The following is an 18937-nucleotide window of genomic DNA, read 5'->3' as shown; positions in this document are numbered from 1 at the left end:
AAAACCAAGCCAATACAGGGGAATCTTTAATTGCCATTACTATCACAAGTATCTCATGAGAAAAATAACTCACCTGGAAAACTGATTGAGGAGAGATTATGTAAGAATCATTGAACTGCTGAACCATTACCAAGAAAAAGCCTGTGTATCATGTTTCAAGAAATCATAAGACTTCCTAGAGCTCATAGAATCAGAGGACAAAGTAGAAATAAGAAGAATTCAAAGTCTTGTCCTACACTCTGAGGAATAGGATAACCAAAATCCAGTTCTTAGACAAAAGAAAAAAAAGTATTATAAGCATGTAGAAAAAAAAAGTACTGAACTGTCACAATTAGAATCATAAGATTTAGCAGCTTCCATTATAAATGTCTGGAGTGCTCAGAATATTATATTCAGAAAGAAAAAAAAGTGTTAAAACCAAGAATAATTTACCTAGCAAAACAGTAATCCCACAGGGGAAAAATGGATTTTTAATGAAATAGAGGTCTTCCAATCATTCCTGATGCAAAGAGTGTGTAGAAATAGGCTTACAAACACAGCAATAAAGAAAAGTATAAGAGGGCTGCCCAGGTAGCGCAGTGAATAGAGCACCAGCCCTGGAATCAGGACTTGAGTTCAAATGTGACCTCAGACACTTAACACTTACTAGCCATGTGACCTTGGGCAAGTCACTTAACCCCAATTGCCCTGCCTTCCCCCCTCCAAAAAAGCAAAAAAATAAAAAATAAAAAAATAAGAAAGAGAAGTATAAGAATGTAAATATGAACAAAAAGACCATCATCTTTGAAATACTTAGGAAATCTGATCAACAACACTATGCCCAACTTTAATTCTAAAGGACTCAGCTGAACCTTGTAACTTGCCCTCAGATAAAGAATTGATCGACTCAGAGTGAAGATTGAAACATATTTCTTTTGGACATGACCAGTACAGGTATTTGTTTTGCTTGACTCTACTTGTTGGTAATTATACCATAATTCTTACTAATGTTGTTTTTATAGCTGGATTTTGTATCTTTTATACAATTACTTTTAGCCTTTTCTGTTTTGATGTCTTTTAGAAGAAATATAGAAGAGAGGCAGGTCATTGAAGAATATAAACTGTGTGAAAAATAAGCTTTCTTCACAAATCATAATTTAGAATGTGATTTCCAGGAGGCAGAGCCAAGATGGTGGAGTAAAAGCAGGAACTTACTTAAGCTCCTGGTCCAAACCACCTCCATTACCTGTAAAATATGACTAAACAAATTTTAGTGCTACAGAACCCACAAAGTGACAGAGAGAAACAAATCTTCCACTGAAGGCAGCCTGGCATGCCAACAGGAAAGGTCTGTCGCATGGGGCTCAGGGCACAGTGCAGTCCCACATGAGCCCCACGGGCCCAGACGTGTGGCAGAGAATGGAGGAGCTGACTTGAGGAGAGTGAATCACTGGCAGCTGTGGTGATTACTTGACTTCTCAGTTCATAGATGCCAAAGAGAATGTAAAAGGTCAGTGCAGCAAACTCTGTTGATCCTGGGTGGGAGAAGAGCATGGTCCACCCCTTTACCCTGGGATCTGGCAACAACTGCAACTGCTACTGCTGTGACTGCTTCTGTCTCCAAGCCTACAGATCATAGGGGGACCAAGTGACTGTCCACAGGGCAATTACAGGAATCTCTCTGCTGGCACTGAGGCAAGATTCTCTTGCTTTGCCCTGCTTGTATCTGGGTCATAGATTTGGGTGGTGGTCTTGGGGTGAGGAGCGCTGGCATGGCAGAGCTTGTTGAGGCTATGGAGAGAAAGCCTTCCTCACAGTTCTGAGCCAGGTGCCTGGAAGAAGCTCTGACAACAACTGCACAAAACCCCAGAATTTTGGGACACAGTACTCTCCACTCTGGAAGCAGAGTTTTGCCATGGCAAAGAGCTCAAAAGTCAAGTAATTGGCTGGCAAGATGAGCAAACAGAGGAAGCGCAATCAGGTTAGGATCTTTTTTGGGGGACAAAGAGGATCAAAACATAGAACCAGAATAAGACAACAAAGCCAAAACTCCTGCATCAAAGGCCTCCAAGAAAAATATGAATTGGTTGCAGTCCATGGAGGAGCTCAAGAAGGATTTTGAAAATCAAGTAAGAGACATAGAGGAAAAATTGGGAAGAGAAATGAGAATGATGCAAGAAAATCGTGAAAAATGAGTCAGCAGCCTGACTGAAGAAAATAACACCTTCCAAAATAGACTAACTCAAATGGCAAAAGAGGTCCAAAAAGCCAATGAAGAGAAGAATGCCTTAAAAAAGCAGAACTGACCATATGGAAAGGAATTTCAAAAGCTCACTGAAGAAAATAATACTTTCAAATGGAAGCTAATTAAGAGAAATCAAGATACTATAAAACAAATCCAAACAAATGAAAAAATAGAAGGCAGTGTCAACTATCTCATTGGAAAAACCACTGACCTGGAAAATAGATGTAGGAGAGATAATTTACCATGATAAAAAAAAAGAGCCTAGACATCATCTCTCAAGAAATTCTCAAGGAAAATTGTTCTAATATTCTAGTACCAGAGGGCAAAATAGAAATCGAAAGAATTCACCAATCACCTCTTAAAAAAAGATCTCCAAAAGAAAACTCCTAGGAATATCATAGCCAAATTCCAGAATTCCCAGGTCAAGGAGAAAATATTATAAGAAGTCAGTAAGAAATAATTTAAGTATCGTGGAAACAATCAGTATAACACAAGATCTAGCAGCTTCTATACTAAGGGATTGAAGAGCTTGGAATATGATATTCCTGAGGTCAAAGGAGCTGCGATTAGAACCAAGAATCACCTACCCAGCAAAACTGAGTATAATACTTCAGGGGAAAATATGGACATGCAATGAAATTGAGGACTTTCAAGCATTTTTGATGAAAAAATCAGAGCTGAACAGAAAACTTGACTTTCAGATATAAGAATCACAAGAAGTATGTAAAGATAAACAGGAAAGAGAAATCATAAGGAACTTATTAAAGTTGATATATTTACATTCCTACATGGAAAGATGATATTTGTAAATCAAGAGACTTTTCTTAATATGAGGATAGTTGAAGATATTATATATGTATGTATATATGTGTATACATACATATATGTGTATATATGTGGGTATATGTGTATGTATATATGTGTTTGTGTATATGTATGTACATGTATACATAGAGGGCACAGGGTGAGTTGAATGTGAAGGGATGATATCAAAAAATAAAATTAAGAGGTGAGAGAGGAATGTATTGGGAGAAGGAGAGGGGGAGAGATAGATTGGGGTGGATTAGCTCAAATAAAGGAGGCAGGAGAAGACTGTTAAAATGGAGAACTGCAGGAAGGTGAAGGGGATGAATTAACCTTACACTGGATTTGGCTTAAGAAGGGAATAACATACACACTCAATTGGGTATCTTACCCTGTAGGAAAGTAGAACAGAAGAGGATTAGAGAGGGAATGATAGAAGGGAAAGGAAATTGGGGGAGAGGATAGTTAGAAGCAAACACTTTTGAAAAGGGACAGGGTCAAAGGAGAAAACAGAATAAATGGAGGGGTGGGATAGGATGGATGGAAATGTGCTGTTTTGCAATATGAGTACTATAGAAATGTTTTGCATGTATAACCTATATTGAATTGCTTGTCATCTCAGTTGGGGTGAATGAGGAGGGGAGAGGGGAGAGTTTTAAAAACAAATGTTAAAAAAAGTAAAAAAAAAATTGATTTCCAGATAAAAGTTGATTTAATTTTTGAAAGTCTATGTGTGTGTGTGTGTTTGTGTGTGTATGTATATATATATGTTATATATATATATAATTTCTGAAAGTCTATGTAAATAATCTTATCTATTAGAAAAAAAATCCAAAAGCTTTATGAACTTACTGTTAAATGGACCACCTTGGTTCTCTTTCTTCCAAACTCATTTATTTTTGAGAGGTAAATCCTGTAGTCATTTAGATCACTTCTTTGAAATGGTATGTTTAACTTTCTAACAACAACAAAAGACATGATGAAATAGGTCATTCTGGCTTAATGTAAATAATATATTAGGCAAATCTGGAGATAATTGATAGTATTTTTTAAGTAAATATGAATTTGCTGGGGAACTTAATTGAGTTCCCCTCCTCCTTTTTTCTCTCTCAGAAAAGAATGTGACATTAGAATTTATAAATTCATAAACATAATTAACCACAGCTCCTCCTTTTTAGAACAAACTTTTGAGAATTTCTATATTCTTTTTCAAATTGATACTTTTTTCATGTTATACACATTAAATGGATTACATTCATTTAGTTTTATTTACAACTCATTATTTTTAAGCCATATTACTCTATTGAAAATGGATATTTATCTATCTAGAATCCAGGTGTTTACTAGATATCCTGGGAGAGTTATAGTGACAATGAGTGAATTAAGGCTTTTCTTCCCACTCAGTAGGTCTTTCCTTCCTTTTTAACTTTGTTTTAGAAATATTTCAAGCTTTCAAGTTCTCCTTGTAGCATTTTGTTTTTCACAGAAAGTTAAGAAGAAAACTTAGGGAGCCTGTTTAGAAATGTTCATTAGATCTTTAGACACATTTCTGTTGAAGTCAACACAATATGTTCTAATTGAGTGACTGAATTTTTATCATACAAGTAAAGTAAGATGTGAGTCAGGTCCATTATTATGCTTATTTGTAATATGTTTTTCCTCTATGTGATATGCCATCAACAGATAATATACTAAAGTGGATAGGAGTTTGCCTCTTGCTAAAAAAAAAAAAACCCTCAAAAAACACCTCACTCTGGACAGGGAATATATCTATTAAGTGAATTTCTTTTTCAAAAACTTTACTATACAAATATAATTTTGTGTAATAACAGATTGACATAACTGAATTTTCATGGTGTACTTACACCTCTCAAATAATGTTGTGGAATTATTTTTGGTCTGATCTTAAGCTATTGATTTTGGCTCTTGGTGTTCTAATCTTTTGTCATGGGCTCTTATGCATATTACATTTGGGAAGGTAGCTAACCTTTGATAATTTCATGATTTAAAAAAAAATTCAGTGAACGGTTTTTTTGCCTTCATCTGTAGTTTTATTAGTGGAGGAAATCCCTAGTTTGGAATTTCCATATGTAAATGTAAATGAGTAGTTCATCTCTAATTTATATTCTAAGACAATTGACTGAATTTTTGAGAAACCAAGTGACTGACTGCAACTATTATGTCACAAGCAGCAAGTGAAACAATTGATTCCTGGCTTCAAGGTTAGCATTTGATCAATACTACATACTGCCTTTCAACAAAAACCAAACATGGCACGTTAGGAAATAAACTCAAACACCTCAGTAATGTGATGTTCTTTGAATTCTTTTTGGTTGTGAAATTATTGTAGATTTACTTGTTAAGATCTGCACTTTTGTCTTCATGTGAATGGCCTTTTTATGATTCTTCTTATATTGCATTCATATGACACAGGGAAGGAAGATTGAGATTAGAGAATGCATATTTTATCTATTACAAATTTTATATGTATTATATCTTTTTAATATACATATCTTCATACACATATGTTCAAATGTATCAAAATTTTAAAAGAATAGCTCCTAAGCAAAAAGCATATAATGATATTGTTTAATAAAAATTTCAATTTGTGTTCAAGTATACATTGAGTTTGTTGACCTGCATGGATGTTTTATGCATCTGCATATTTTCAACTTTATGTTTCAATATTTTTGTACTGGTTTAATTTAAGACTTAACTTTCAATATTATATGCATCTAGGTTAAGTATTATGATTTGAGTGAGTAACTTTTTTTCATTAGCATTAAAAGACCCAAGAAAATAGTAATCTGAAAGATTGGCACTGGAAACCCTACGTGAAGTTATTTGAGTGATTGTTACCTTGCTAGTATTTTATTCACTTTTATTTTGGCTTTTCTTTCCACAGCAAATTGATATAGAAAAATGGGTATGTGCCTCAGTGTATTTTTAAAACTTTGTGTGATCTGAACTATTATTGCATGTTTGCTATTGTGTCTGACCTTCTTTTGCTTACTTTGCCTGTTCTATCAGTAGAAAGCAGTCACAATATTAAGAGTACAAACTAATTTTATTCAATGGGTCTAGATACTGCCTTGCAGTTTCATATGCCGTTTAAGGTCAGGTTAGAGTATGATTTGATTTGTTTTCTAATTAAAATGTATTAGCAGGGAATCCAAAGACAATAAATAAATAGTTCATATACTCTAGAAATTTATATTCTTTCAATCAGTCAGTAAACATTTATTAAGCACCTTGTATGTTCCTGGCAGTATACTGATTGCTGGGGATACAAAAAGGATCAAAAGACAGTCCTTATCTTTAAACAGCTCACAATCTAATGGGGAAGACAACAAACACTTATGTAAAAACAAACTATTTGCAAGATAAATAAAAAATAATTAAGGCAGTGAAGGCCCTGTAATTAAGAGGGATTGGGAAAGGTTTCTTATAGATGATAAGATTTTAGTTGGGACTTAAAGGAAGCTGGTACAATTGATGAAGAGAGAGAACATTTCATGTATGGGAGACAGCCAGAGAAAATGCACAGAGCTGAAATATGGACTATCTTATTTGTGGAATTGCAAGGAGGCCAGTGTCAACTGGTTTGAAGAGTTCATGGTTGGTAGTAAGAAGACTAGAAAGGTAGGATGGGGCTAGCTAGGTTTTGAAGAGCTTTGAGTATTAAACAAAGGATTTGGTATTTGATCCTGGAGGTGAGAAGGAGACACTGGAGTTTATTGAGTAGGGGTAACATAGCATAGTCAGACCTACACTTTGGGAATATCACTTTGGGGATGAATGGAAGATGAATTAGTGTAGGGAAAGACTTGAGGCAGGCAGACCCACCATCAGGTTATTGCAGTAGTCCAGGGGTATGATGACGAGGACTTGTGCCATATTGATGGCAGTATCAAGGATGAGAAGAGGGTGTGTTCAAGAGTTATTGCAAAGGTGAAATTGACAACAGATTGTATATGGTGTGTGAGAGATAGTGAGTAGTTGAGGATAATATATTAGAAGCCCAAGGAACTGGGAAGATATCCTCTACAATAATAGGGATGGTAAGAGGTGTTTAGGAGGAAAGATAATGAGTTCCATTTTGGACATGTTGAGATTAAGATTTTTATTGGACATCCAGTTTGAGATGTCTGAAAGGCAGTTGGAGATGCAAGATTGGTGGTCAGCAGAGAGGTTGGGGCAGGTTAAGGTAGATTTGAGAATTATTAGCATTGTTGTTATGGTTCATCATTTTGGTTGTGTTTGATTCTTTGTGACCTATTTGGGGTTTCTTGGCAAAGTTTGTCATTTCCTTATCCAGTTCATTTTACAGATGAGGAAACTGAGGCAAACAGGGTTAAGTGACCCTTGCCCAGGGTCATACAGCTAGTGTCTGACGTAGACACTGAACTCCCAAAGAAGAGTCTTCCCTACTACAGGCATAGCACTCTATCCACTGTATATCTAGCTGCCCTCAATAAAACAGTAGAGATCTTAAAGAACTAATCTATCCCCAAATTCAAAGTAATATGAGTATAGTAGGGTGTATAAATATGCACATTGTGCTTTGCTAATTATAGATCCCATAAGCACATCAGTGCATGTGTAAGTATTATTTCTAGTCTGCTTACCACTTAAAGAAGAGGAACCTTTTGATTTGCTGCTGAGTTACAACTGAAGAGGCATTGAGAAGGCAGTCACTATTAATTGAGGTATTTTATTCTTTCTGCCTGGCAGCTTTTGAAGGTGCCCATATGAGGATTAAGTTGCCTCACGAGGAATATGTCCATTCAGTTCCAACTCAATAGTTAGTCAAAAGTCTCTCTCTTTAATATGTAGCTAGCAGAAAGTAGTCATACTTGAGCATGCTCTGAAGTGCACATGGGTATTATCTCAGTTTAGCACACTGAACATATTTTAAGGGCTGAACTTGGCTATTCTTCCATTTTATGTGGAATTTATCAATAGCCTCTCCATAAATAATATTATAACCCCCTGGTTTCTTCTGGTCCCTTCTTTACATTTCCATCTATCCACACTTGAAAAAGAGTCAACTTTATTTATATTTTATATCCATCTACAATTTCTTTAAGAGTGACATGCAAATCTACTTTTATTATTATCTCCATTTTATATATTCGGTCACTGAGTATAATTTTACATTTTACTCATTTCCCTTTACCACTAATTTGTTTCAATAATTAAATCTATAGTTCCTTGGAGGGAGAAGGCTGGTGTCACTGGATTGAAGAGTCCATGGAGGGGAGTAAAGGATAAGAAGACTGAAAAGATACGAAGTGGTCCAGGTTATAAAGGGTTTTAGAAGCCAGAGGATTTTATATTTGATCCTGGGGGTCATCAGGAGTCATGAGTTTACAGAGTATGGGAATGATATGGTAAGACCTATGCTTTAGGAAGATCAGTTTGACAGCTGAGTGAAGGATGGGTTAGAATAGGAAGAGACTTGAGGCAGGGAAACCGGCAAATAGGCTTTTTGCATTATTAGCCCAGGTATGTCGTGAAGAAGGCCTGTACCAGGGTAGTTGCAGGGTCAGGAGCTAAAGGAGTGTACATGAGGGATGATATGAAAATAGACTCAAGATTTGACAATTGATTGGCAATGGGACATAAGAAAGAATGAGGAACTGTGGATTATACCAGGATTGTGAGCCAAGGGTGTTTGAGAGTATGGTGGTACTCTAGGTAGTCAGAGAGGAATAAAGAGGGCAGGATTTGGGGGAAAGAACAATGATTTTAAGACACATCAAGTTTAAGGTTGTTTATGAAACATCTTGTTTGTGATGTCTGATAAGTAGTTGGAGATGTGAAACTGGAGTGTATGAAACAGAGTAGGAGTGGACAAGTAGATCTGAGAGACATCTGCATAGAGGTGATTATTGAAACTATGGGAGTTGATGAGATCTCCTAGAATGATAGAATAGAGGGAAAAGAGATGAGAGCATCAGGTCCCAGCATAGAGCCTTCGCAGACACCAAGGGTTCGTGGGTATGATTTGGATTAGAATCCACCAGTGGAGAAAAGGGGTGGTCAGATAGGTAGGAAGCAGTATCTGGTGAGCCTAGAGAGAATAAAGAGAAGAATATCAAGGATAATAGAGTGAACAACAGTCAGATGCTGCAGAGAGGCCAAGAATGTGGACTGAGTAAAGGCCATTAGCTTTGTTTATTAAGAGGTCAATGGTAACTTTGGGGAGAGCAATTTCAGTTGAAAGATTAGGTCAGAAGCCAGACTGCAAAGAGTTGAGAAGAAAGTGAGAGGAAAGGAAGTGGAAGAATCTATTGTAAAGGGCCACAAAAAAGAAGTTAAAGGATGAGAGATGGACAGAGCAAGTGAGAATTTGGGGGGGATATATGAAACATAGATGTATTTGTAGATAGTAGGGAAGCAACCAGGAGATAAGGAATGAGTGAAGATAAGTGAGAGAGTGGAGATGATAGGGCAGTCTGTTGGAGAAAACAAGATGAAGTGGGATGACTTGTTCATGTAGAGTGATTTATCTTGGCAAGGAGAAGGGCTATTTCTTCATGGAGAACAGTGTTGAAAAAGATAGTGGTAGAATGATGTGAAATTAGAAACAGGGGAGAAGAGGACTCGGTGACCAGTCTCAGGTTTTTTTTTTTTCAGTGAAATATGAAGCAAGGTTCTCAACTGACAGAGTAGGGGAATAAGGAGCTGTTGAAGGCATGAGGAGACATGCAGTCCTCAATGGAGTAGTTCACATTAAGAGGTGCCACATCTACTTATTTGTAATGCACTAACCTTGCTGTAGTTATTTGTTCTGCTCTCTGGATCATGGTGTTTTTTTGGTATGAAAAGTTGAAATGAAGTGGTAAGCACTTACTAATAGTGTCCATATGTTCTAAATCTAACAGCACTTTGTTTTCTCTCTGCCTAAATAAATTCGATATTAATACTTGTATTAAAGCATAGCATGCATTCAAATATTTAAAAAGAAGGGAATTGATTAAAAATGTTTCTAAAAATGTATTGTTTGATGCAGTTTTTGCTCTCTCACATGTAGTTAATATAAGCATTATTATGACAATATGACAAATGTGTTTTTATGTTTTATAATTCAGAGAACTCCGTTTGGCTTCCAGAGAAAAATTCAGTTTTGGAAATCTTTGAACAACTAAATGTTTAATGCTTTCTCTTTTCTTTTTATGCTCCTACAGAAATTCATGATGAAGGTAAGACTGAAATATTTTTATAAATGTTCCCTTCCCATACATATTTATTTATTTTCCTGTTTTATAAAAATAAAACTCATCTACAGGAAATAATCACATAGCCTAACTCCTCATCCCCACATTTTATATATGAATTATAATTTTTATTAAATTGAACTTTAGAAAAGATGGACCTTTGACATTATGAGAAATCTGGGGTCAGTAAAAGTGCTTTGCAGTTTCCTGATAGGAATCTGGCCTTATTTCCTCTTGAATTCTGGACCCAGCTCATTGTCCTTATGTGTTGTCTCTTCTAGATATACATATGGTTAGACAAATTGTATAGTATCTTGTGGACAATAGATAGGCATTCTTTATTTTTAAATATATAGTATTTTATTTTTCCCCAATGATATGTAAAAACAATTTTTTAGCATTCGTTTTTAAAACTTTGAATTCCAGATTCTCTTTCTTCCTATCCCCCACATTGAGAAGGCAAGCAATTCAGTATAGAGTTATATGTGTGTAGCCATCTAAAACATTTCCATATTTCTCATGTTGTAAAAGAAAACATAGTCCAACCCCCCCCCCAAAAAAAAATAATCTTAAAGAAAAATAAAGTAATGGGACTGCAAGGTGGCACAGTAGATAGAGCACTGGCTCTGGACACAGGAGAACCTGAATTGAAATCCAACCTCAGGGACTTGATGCTGACTAGCTGTGTTACCCTGGGCAAGTCACTTAACCCCATTGCCCAGAAACAAAACAAAACAAAAAAAGGAAAAAAAGAAAAGGAAAATATTATACTTCAGTCTCTATTCATACACCAGGATTGTGACTTGGATCTGAGTATGGTCCCTGCCTCAGTGCTAGCAAAGAGATCCTTGTAATCTTCTGATGGGGTGTTCCACCCTCTTACCATCTGTGGACTGAGAGCTCTGGAAGTAGCTGTTGCTGATTCATTGGATCCCAAGCCTTGCTCCTGGTTTGTTGTAGTTGGGTCTGTGTTGGCAGGACCTACAAGGACCTCACCTTGGTGCAACAGATCTTTTCTGCTGAACTTCTAAGTGGTCTTTGGTTAGGAAATTATTTAACCAGTCTTTTTTTGGGTTCTGCCACTCTAGGAATTGTTTTATGGCATTATTTAAAGGTATTTGGCAGGGTTTAGGAGAGAGTTCAGTGAGTAGCTGCCTTTTATCTGCCATCTTGGCTCCTCTCCAGTCAGACATTTTTCATCCATTTGGTCTTTCCTATGTGATTGAACTAGCCAAAGTCCTTTAAGTGAATACAGATCTCCTTCAGGAGTATCTGCATTACATTGAGGCTTGATATAATCATAACAGTATCTTATATGCAAAGAGGAAATCTTCATGACTTTATCATCCATAGGGAATCTTTCCTCCACCTGACTCTGTCCTGGATCTCTTCAAAAATACACATTTTTACCAGTATTACTTTGTGGCCCTGAAACCTTGTTCATTGCTTCCTTTGATATATTAATGATATTACATAGAGGGCAATGGAAAGACAAATGGTGGGTATGAGCAGGCTGAAAACCAAGGAGCCATTCATAGTGGTGCATTCCTAGTCATTGCTACTAGGGATGCTGATTCTGGTGGATCTCTTAAGTTTGGGAGTTCTTTAGTAGGGCTAAAGTTAATCTGGTGTCTTAAGTCCAGCAACAAAATAGTGAACTCCAAGGAGTGAGGTACCACCAAGGCTATGCTTAAGGAGAAGTAAACTTAGTCCAAGTTCAAAAAAGAGCAAGTCAAAGCTTCTTGGCTGATCAGCAGTGGGACAGAACTTGACCTGACTGGAATAACCAGTGAACGTCCAATCTGGGGAAGATATTCTCAAAAAGAACAACACTAATAGTAAACATATAAACAACAAGCAGCTCTGAAGAACAAGAGTAAAGAATGTCATCAAAGTATTTTATGGTAGAAAGGGAAAATGAACTGTTCATGTCTTGAGAACAAGGGATAAAAGGTGGACAGCCAGAGTGTTCCGCTCGTACTTTTATGATATCAGAACTATGAAAGGTTTCTCTCATGTTAGATGGATCCCATTGGTGAACTTTTTGGAGGTCATGGACAAGAGTTACACAGAATGGGCAGGCAAGAATGGTTGTGATCTACATCTTTTGAGGGAACTCCTATATTTTTGACAAAGATTTATTTGCAGTCTTGAAAGATAAATTTTGAAACATTTATTTAAAGAAAACAAACCAGATTATAGTGCTTATATTTTTCTTCAATACTAGAACTCTTTATCTACTGTTATTAGAGGAGTGTAAAAAGAGTTAAACAACAGAAGTGGTAGTTTTTAACAGCAATGCTATTTGCAGCTGCTGTGGGGGTATAAGACCACTAACACTGGCACACAGGAGGACTGCTAGCACAGCTTCTTTGATCTGCTTTTCTAAAGGAAAGCAACTCAAAAGGGATCAACAGTCTTATTTTAATCAAACATATATATCATTTACTTAGTTCAGGGGAAAAAGTCAGCGCCCTGAACTTCAGAGAAAATACAAACAGAAATCACAGGCAGAAATAATGGCATAAAGACCAATGGACAAGGCTTCTAACTGACTGACCAAATAATACATACATCACAGATCAACAGACAGATCCAACTGTCTGACCATTACATATATACCTAGTTACCAGAGAGAGAAGCACCAAGATCTAGTTTTTCAAAGCCAGGGGGCTCCTTAACAGTTACTCAGAGTCTTGTCTGGCTGCATCACATGAATACTCTTCCCATGAGTGAGCCCCAAAGCAAAATGTTAACCTCAGAATATATATACACTTCTTCAGGGTCAGAGGGCATCACAACCCTCGTGACCCAGGCTCATGTGACTCAAACTCATGTTACTTAGGCTTCCATGTGACCTAAGCAGGTCACATGGGCCTATTAATGGATAGGAAAGTTCTTCCCATTGTGGAAAAAATACATTAACAATACACAGTTATAGTAAAAAATCTGCAAAACACTATAGCAGGGCTACCTGGCCTCAACATATTCCCATGTCTTTGAGGGATTGTGTTTTATTATGACATATTGACCATTTATGAAATAATATGTAAAGTACCTGACACATAGTAGAAACTATATAAATGCTATGATTATTGCTATTATTATTATTTATTCTACCCAAACATTTTCTTCTGTATATAGAATCCTTCTAGTGATATATGTACATATATATGTATATATATATCTGTATATGTGTGCATGCATGTATATATCTATATCATTAACATATACTTTAACTTGTGCTATGTTAACAATTGTATGTACTGATACAGCCCTTCCAATGAAATCTGTACTGATAGATTTATTAATAAAAAACTTCCTGTGCCTTCAGTGACTAAAGAAATCTTTCTATACGACAAGTAGTACTAGTTTACTCTAATGAAAAGTTTTGCCATTTAATTGAATTATAAGATTGACTATAATGTATTCATTTTGGTAGAGACATGGAGATTTGGACCTGTGATTTCAGGTTAAAGAACTACTCATAGGGGAACTCCTTCCACCCAATCAGATTGCGAAATTATCTATAACTTTATAGTCTCAGACAGTAACTAGTATGTGTGAGAGGTAGGACTTGATATCAAGTCTTCATTTCTGTTATTCACCCCCAGCCCCACCCTCACCCTTTTTATTCATTGCCATCTCCCTGTATATACAGGATGACCCAAACATCTTAAGAGTTGTTTAAACTTAAAGAGTCACTAAGACTTTTGGGACACCAGGTATTCTTGTTCTTCAGTATTTGCTAGGAATGTTTACTATGGGTTTTTGCAATATTACACATTCTCATTCTTTCATATAGTAAGCATTTATCAAATATTAACAAACATACATTTGACATGCTATGTCAAAATTTAGTTGTGGAGTGGAAAGAACATTGGAATGGAAGTCAGAATGTTTTCAATACTGTTTTCAGTACTGGATGTTCAATACAGCTATGTTATGTTGAGCTGATTAATCACTCAACCTCTTTGGGCTTCTCATACTCAATCTGAATACCTTAGTGGGAAAAATATACTTAGGGAAAATGGAAGAGCCACCAGGTAGCAGTAGATGAGTGTTAATGAACTCTTGCAACAGAAAATGGGTTTCTTCTCTCACCTAACATGCAAATTTCTTTATAATAATTTAGATAAAAAGTTAGTTGCTGTGACATTTTTTATGTTGTTAAGAGATCCCTAAATTAAGATAGTGTTGGGCACTTAAAACTTAAAGGTAAAAAAACAAAATATGACTGTTACATCATTAAAAAGAGACTTAGGTCAAAGACTTAAATAATTCAGGAAGAAAAACCACTTTTGCCTAAAATATTCAGGTAATTAGGACAACTTTTTTTTCCCCAGCCTGCCTGAGTTTTCTGATAGTTGTGTAATTTTCCCACCTTACTTTGCCAGTATAAAGGTTGTCACATATATTTTACAGTGTTTTTCTCATCATTTTCAATTAATCTAAGCTATAGTTTTGAGTTGTATGCAGATCTACTTAGATTCTCCCCCTCCCTGGGTAGGTAATGATTTTCTTTGGTTTCTTTATCAAGATCTTTGTGCAGTTTTAGAGAAAATTAACCTTACTTGGTGGTCAGTGTGACATAATGGAAAGCTGGCCTAGGAGTCAGGAAGATCTAAGTTCAAATCTTGTCTCTAATATATAATGTCTATATTACCCTGGTCAAGTCACCTCTGACTTTTAAATAAGTCTTATGCAACTTTAAGTCTGATTTTCAGAGGTGATGCTGACCTACAATTCAAAGGAACAATAATCCCTTTGACTAGAGCAGAAGGGAAGGAAAATTAGATCCTAAGCCAGACCCAGTACACTCCCAAAGGAGAGGTAATCTGTTGATTTTAGGTCTAATCTCTTATTTATATTTGTCCATGGTTACCCTTAACACCCACCACCAGCCTAATGGCCTGTATATTTTTCATGCCTATCAGTTAAAATTTTATTAATATAGGCCATAGGCATGAAATTACATCAAATTAAAGTGCTTAAAAGGAAATGGCCTTTATTTTTATTTTTCATTTTAAAATAATTTTAAATTTCCCACTTGAAGTAAAATTGCTTACCCTGGTGGAAGCAGACTGATGTTTTCCTATTGACCAATGCTGTCATTGAGCTAGAGCTGTTTCCTGGGGAAATTTGTTGGTAAAGATACCATCACAATTGCCATATCATATGCATTATCAAACTAGGTTTGTCAGACATATTTTTATATTATTACTACTAACTACTACTACTACTACTACTACTACTACTACTACTACTACTACTACTGCTACTACTACTACTACTACTACTACTACCACCACCACTCTTAGCTAGTGTTTATATAGTAACTACTGTATGCCAAACACCCATTATGTACATAATACCTTTAAAAATATTATCTCATTTGATCATCACAACAGCCCTGCAAGGTAGGTGCTATTATCTAAATTTTTGCAGCAGAGGAAACTGATTCAAAGTAAAGGAAAACTAGGGAAAGGTTAAATGATTTGCCTGAGGTCACACAACTAGTAAGTATCTGAGGCCAGATTTGTACTCTGCTCTTCCTCACCAAGCCCATGCTCTATTCACTGAACCATCTAGCAGCTGAAAGTTTTTTTTTTGTTTGTTTTTTGCTGAAAGTAGGTTATTTATTAACTACAATTCCTTTGTGATGATGATGTTTGTGGTGATGGTAGCCTTGGATGTCTTCTACTGGGCCATCAGGGACTGGGACCAGGCAAGAACAAATGACACATATATATGTTTTGTTGGAATTCTGAATGTGGCTTATGCTATGTTTGCCTTCTTACTTTAGGGAGGTTAACCATTAGCTCAGGGAGAAGACAGATTAAAGCCATATGCTTTTCTTCTATGAAGCAACCAATTTCTTCCATGTCCAAGTTGAGAAAATTATTGTATTTTGTCAATTAAAAAATTTTATTTGTCTCATATATAAGAAAGAAGGTGTATATATTACATGTTTGGAACCCCAAAATTCACTTCTTCCTTTTCCTCCTTTGTTTTGTAACCTAGGTTAAAGTACTTTGCATATTTCATGACTCCATTGTTTCAAATAGATAATTTTGTGATGTAAAATAGCATCAAAAGGTAAAAAATCTGGGGCAGCCAGGTAGCACAGCGAGTAAGAGCACCAGCCCCAGTGTCGAGATGACCTGATACTTAGCACCACACCCAGAAATAACTGGCCATGTAGCCTTGAGCAAGTTACTTAACCCCAATTGCTAAAAAAAAAAAAAAAAAAGGTAAAAAATCCGAGTTGGATTTACCTAAATTGTTCAAGATCCTCTTTATTATTAAAATAAAATAGTTATGAGGCATAGTGAATAGAGCACTGGCTCTGGAGTCAGGAGGACCTGAGTTCAAATGCGGCCTCAGACACTTGACACATTTACTAGCTGTGTGACCGTGGCCAAGTTACTTAACCCCAACTGCCCTCCAAAAAGAAAAAAAAAAAAGGGAAATACTCCAAGTTTCCAATGATTACTTAAAGAAAATGAGCAAATTAAAAAAAATCTTTGAAATACTTAAATAGTATATAGTTGACAAAAATAAGTACCTTTAATTAGCAGTAATTCCAAAGAGTGATTAATAAACTAATTTTTTATACGAAACAGTAAGAAAAGAAGAGCCAACAATTTAACTGTGCAAATAGTGATAAGGTTTATTAATCCCCACTCTTCTAATATTATATACTATAGTTTACTAATCTCTGTTAGCATTTTAAACTCATGACAGTAATAAATTAAATGACCCAATTTACTTTGGAAATAATTCCAAGTAGCATTGTTCTTCGGATTTTTTCCTCAAAAATTCTTTCTACATATTAATATAATAACAAGTTATACTGTATTAATATATATTTTAAATAATTATTGATATTGATATTTCTACATTAAATCTTTTGCATACTCTGCTCATCCTTTAAATAAGACTTCAGAAGTACCATTGGATGTTAGAAAGATAATTTTGTCATTAGATTTTTCTAAATAAGATAGCCTGGATCTCCCCACCCCATCCCACTCCAGCCCTACCTCCTCAGCAGCCTGTCCACTGTACCACACCATCTGGTAAAGTATGGTTTGGTTTCATGCTAGTGGTTTTTATCAAAGTATCAATGTTATACAAACTGAATTACACCAAGATGTGGAAGAGTAGGAAGAAGTACATTATATAATTATACTGTTATTTTCTTTCATCCAAGCTCTTTCCAGTCTGCCTTCCATATAGCTACCAAATTAATGTCCTTAAAGCATAGGTTATGACCATGTCATTTCCCTGATCAAGAAAATATAGGTGTACCCCATTGTTTCTAGGACAAAATACAGATGTCTCTAATGGACATTTAAAGTTCTTCACCCTCTGATTCCAACCTGTCTTTCTGGGTTCATGACATCACCCTTTCTCATTCATTCTTCTGTCCAGCCAAGGTGGTCTCTTTGGTATTTCCTATACATGATAATCCAGTCTTCCCCTTCCATTTCTTTGCATAATCTGTCTGTACCCCACCCCCACCCACATGCCTAAAATGCCTCACTTCTACCTTTTGGAACTCTTGGCTTCTTGAATCTGTTTAAATACTACCTCTTTCAAGAGGTTTTTCTGTTACTACTACCCTCCCCAAATTATTGTTTATTTACCTTGAATATATCCTTTTATTTACTTATTTGTGACCTTGTTGTAGTCCCCTGATAGAATTTAAGCTCTTTAAGGGTGAAGATTATTTGACTTTTCTTTTGGTATCTCCAAGAGTGAGCACAGGTCATTGAACATAAAGTTGGTGCTTAATGAATGTCTATTGATTGAGGTCATTTTTTTTTTTAAGCAATCAGGGTTAAGTAACTTGCTCAAGGTTACACGGCCAGTTATTTCTGGGTGTGGTGCTGAGTATCTGAGCCTGGGATTTGATCTCCAGGTCATCCCGACACTAGAGCCAGTGCTCTTACTCGCTGAGCCACCTGGCCGCCCCAGATTGAGGTCATTTCTTAAGAGTTTAGTAGAGCCTAGGCAGACTTTACATAAATATTGGAAGGAAACTAACATCTCTATCATAAGAATCTAATGATCGTTAATGGAGATGGGATTTGAATTAAGGAATGTAGATAATCATAATGAAGAGGTTACCCATAGAGAGGATTAGGGTTGTTCTGGAGACCCCAAAATACCAACATGCTGGGTCCGAATGAATTCTACTCAAGTCTTCTCAGCCAAAGAAAAGTTTATTAAAAGTTTGCTTGTATTGGACACAGAGTAAGTCTGTGCTTGATTATTCTATGACACTCTCAAACCACATGGAGGGAAGATGGGATCTTATATACAGAAAGCTGTGGGAGAAATCTAGAGGTGGTCTAGAGGAGGAGTTTGGGGAGGGTCTTCAGAAGGAGTTAATGAGGTGAGTTGATTAAGGGTGGGAAGTTGCTGGAGGCTACTTGGAGCCAACAGATAATGCTGGGCTAGGCCAATTCAAAGGTGGATTGATATTTTGATAGGCTCACAGGTGCGAAGTAGATGGACAACAGAGGGCTAGGCTAGTAACAGAGGTCTGCGTCCAGCCACAATATAAGATTTATGGCCTCATATACCTCATCAAACGGGATGAGATTGAATCAGAGTTCAAGGGCGGGGAGGGTATCAAGAGCCTAAAACTGAAAGATTCAAGGAGAGCTCAAAGGGGCTT

At 36.2% G+C, this 18937-nt stretch overlaps 1 protein-coding gene across 1 annotated transcript in view; it reads left to right on the top strand.

Moving 5' to 3' along the window:
• Positions 1 to 18937, top strand: part of RYR2 (ryanodine receptor 2) — an 864696-nt gene that overhangs the window by 289174 nt on the left and 556585 nt on the right. The window contains exon 4 of the mRNA XM_069064486.1: positions 10222 to 10236. Coding sequence (XP_068920587.1) covers positions 10222 to 10236 — 15 coding nt within the window. The remainder of the gene's footprint in view (positions 1 to 10221; positions 10237 to 18937) is intronic.

The sequence above is a fragment of the Petaurus breviceps genome, unplaced genomic scaffold (assembly GCF_028583685.1).
Source record: "Petaurus breviceps papuanus isolate PSGF00001 unplaced genomic scaffold, PetGlider_PUasm1.0 90633, whole genome shotgun sequence".
NCBI lineage: Eukaryota > Metazoa > Chordata > Mammalia > Diprotodontia > Petauridae > Petaurus > Petaurus breviceps.
The sequence above is the reverse complement of the archived record's forward strand: the minus strand, read 5'-3'. Positions and strand labels throughout refer to the sequence as shown.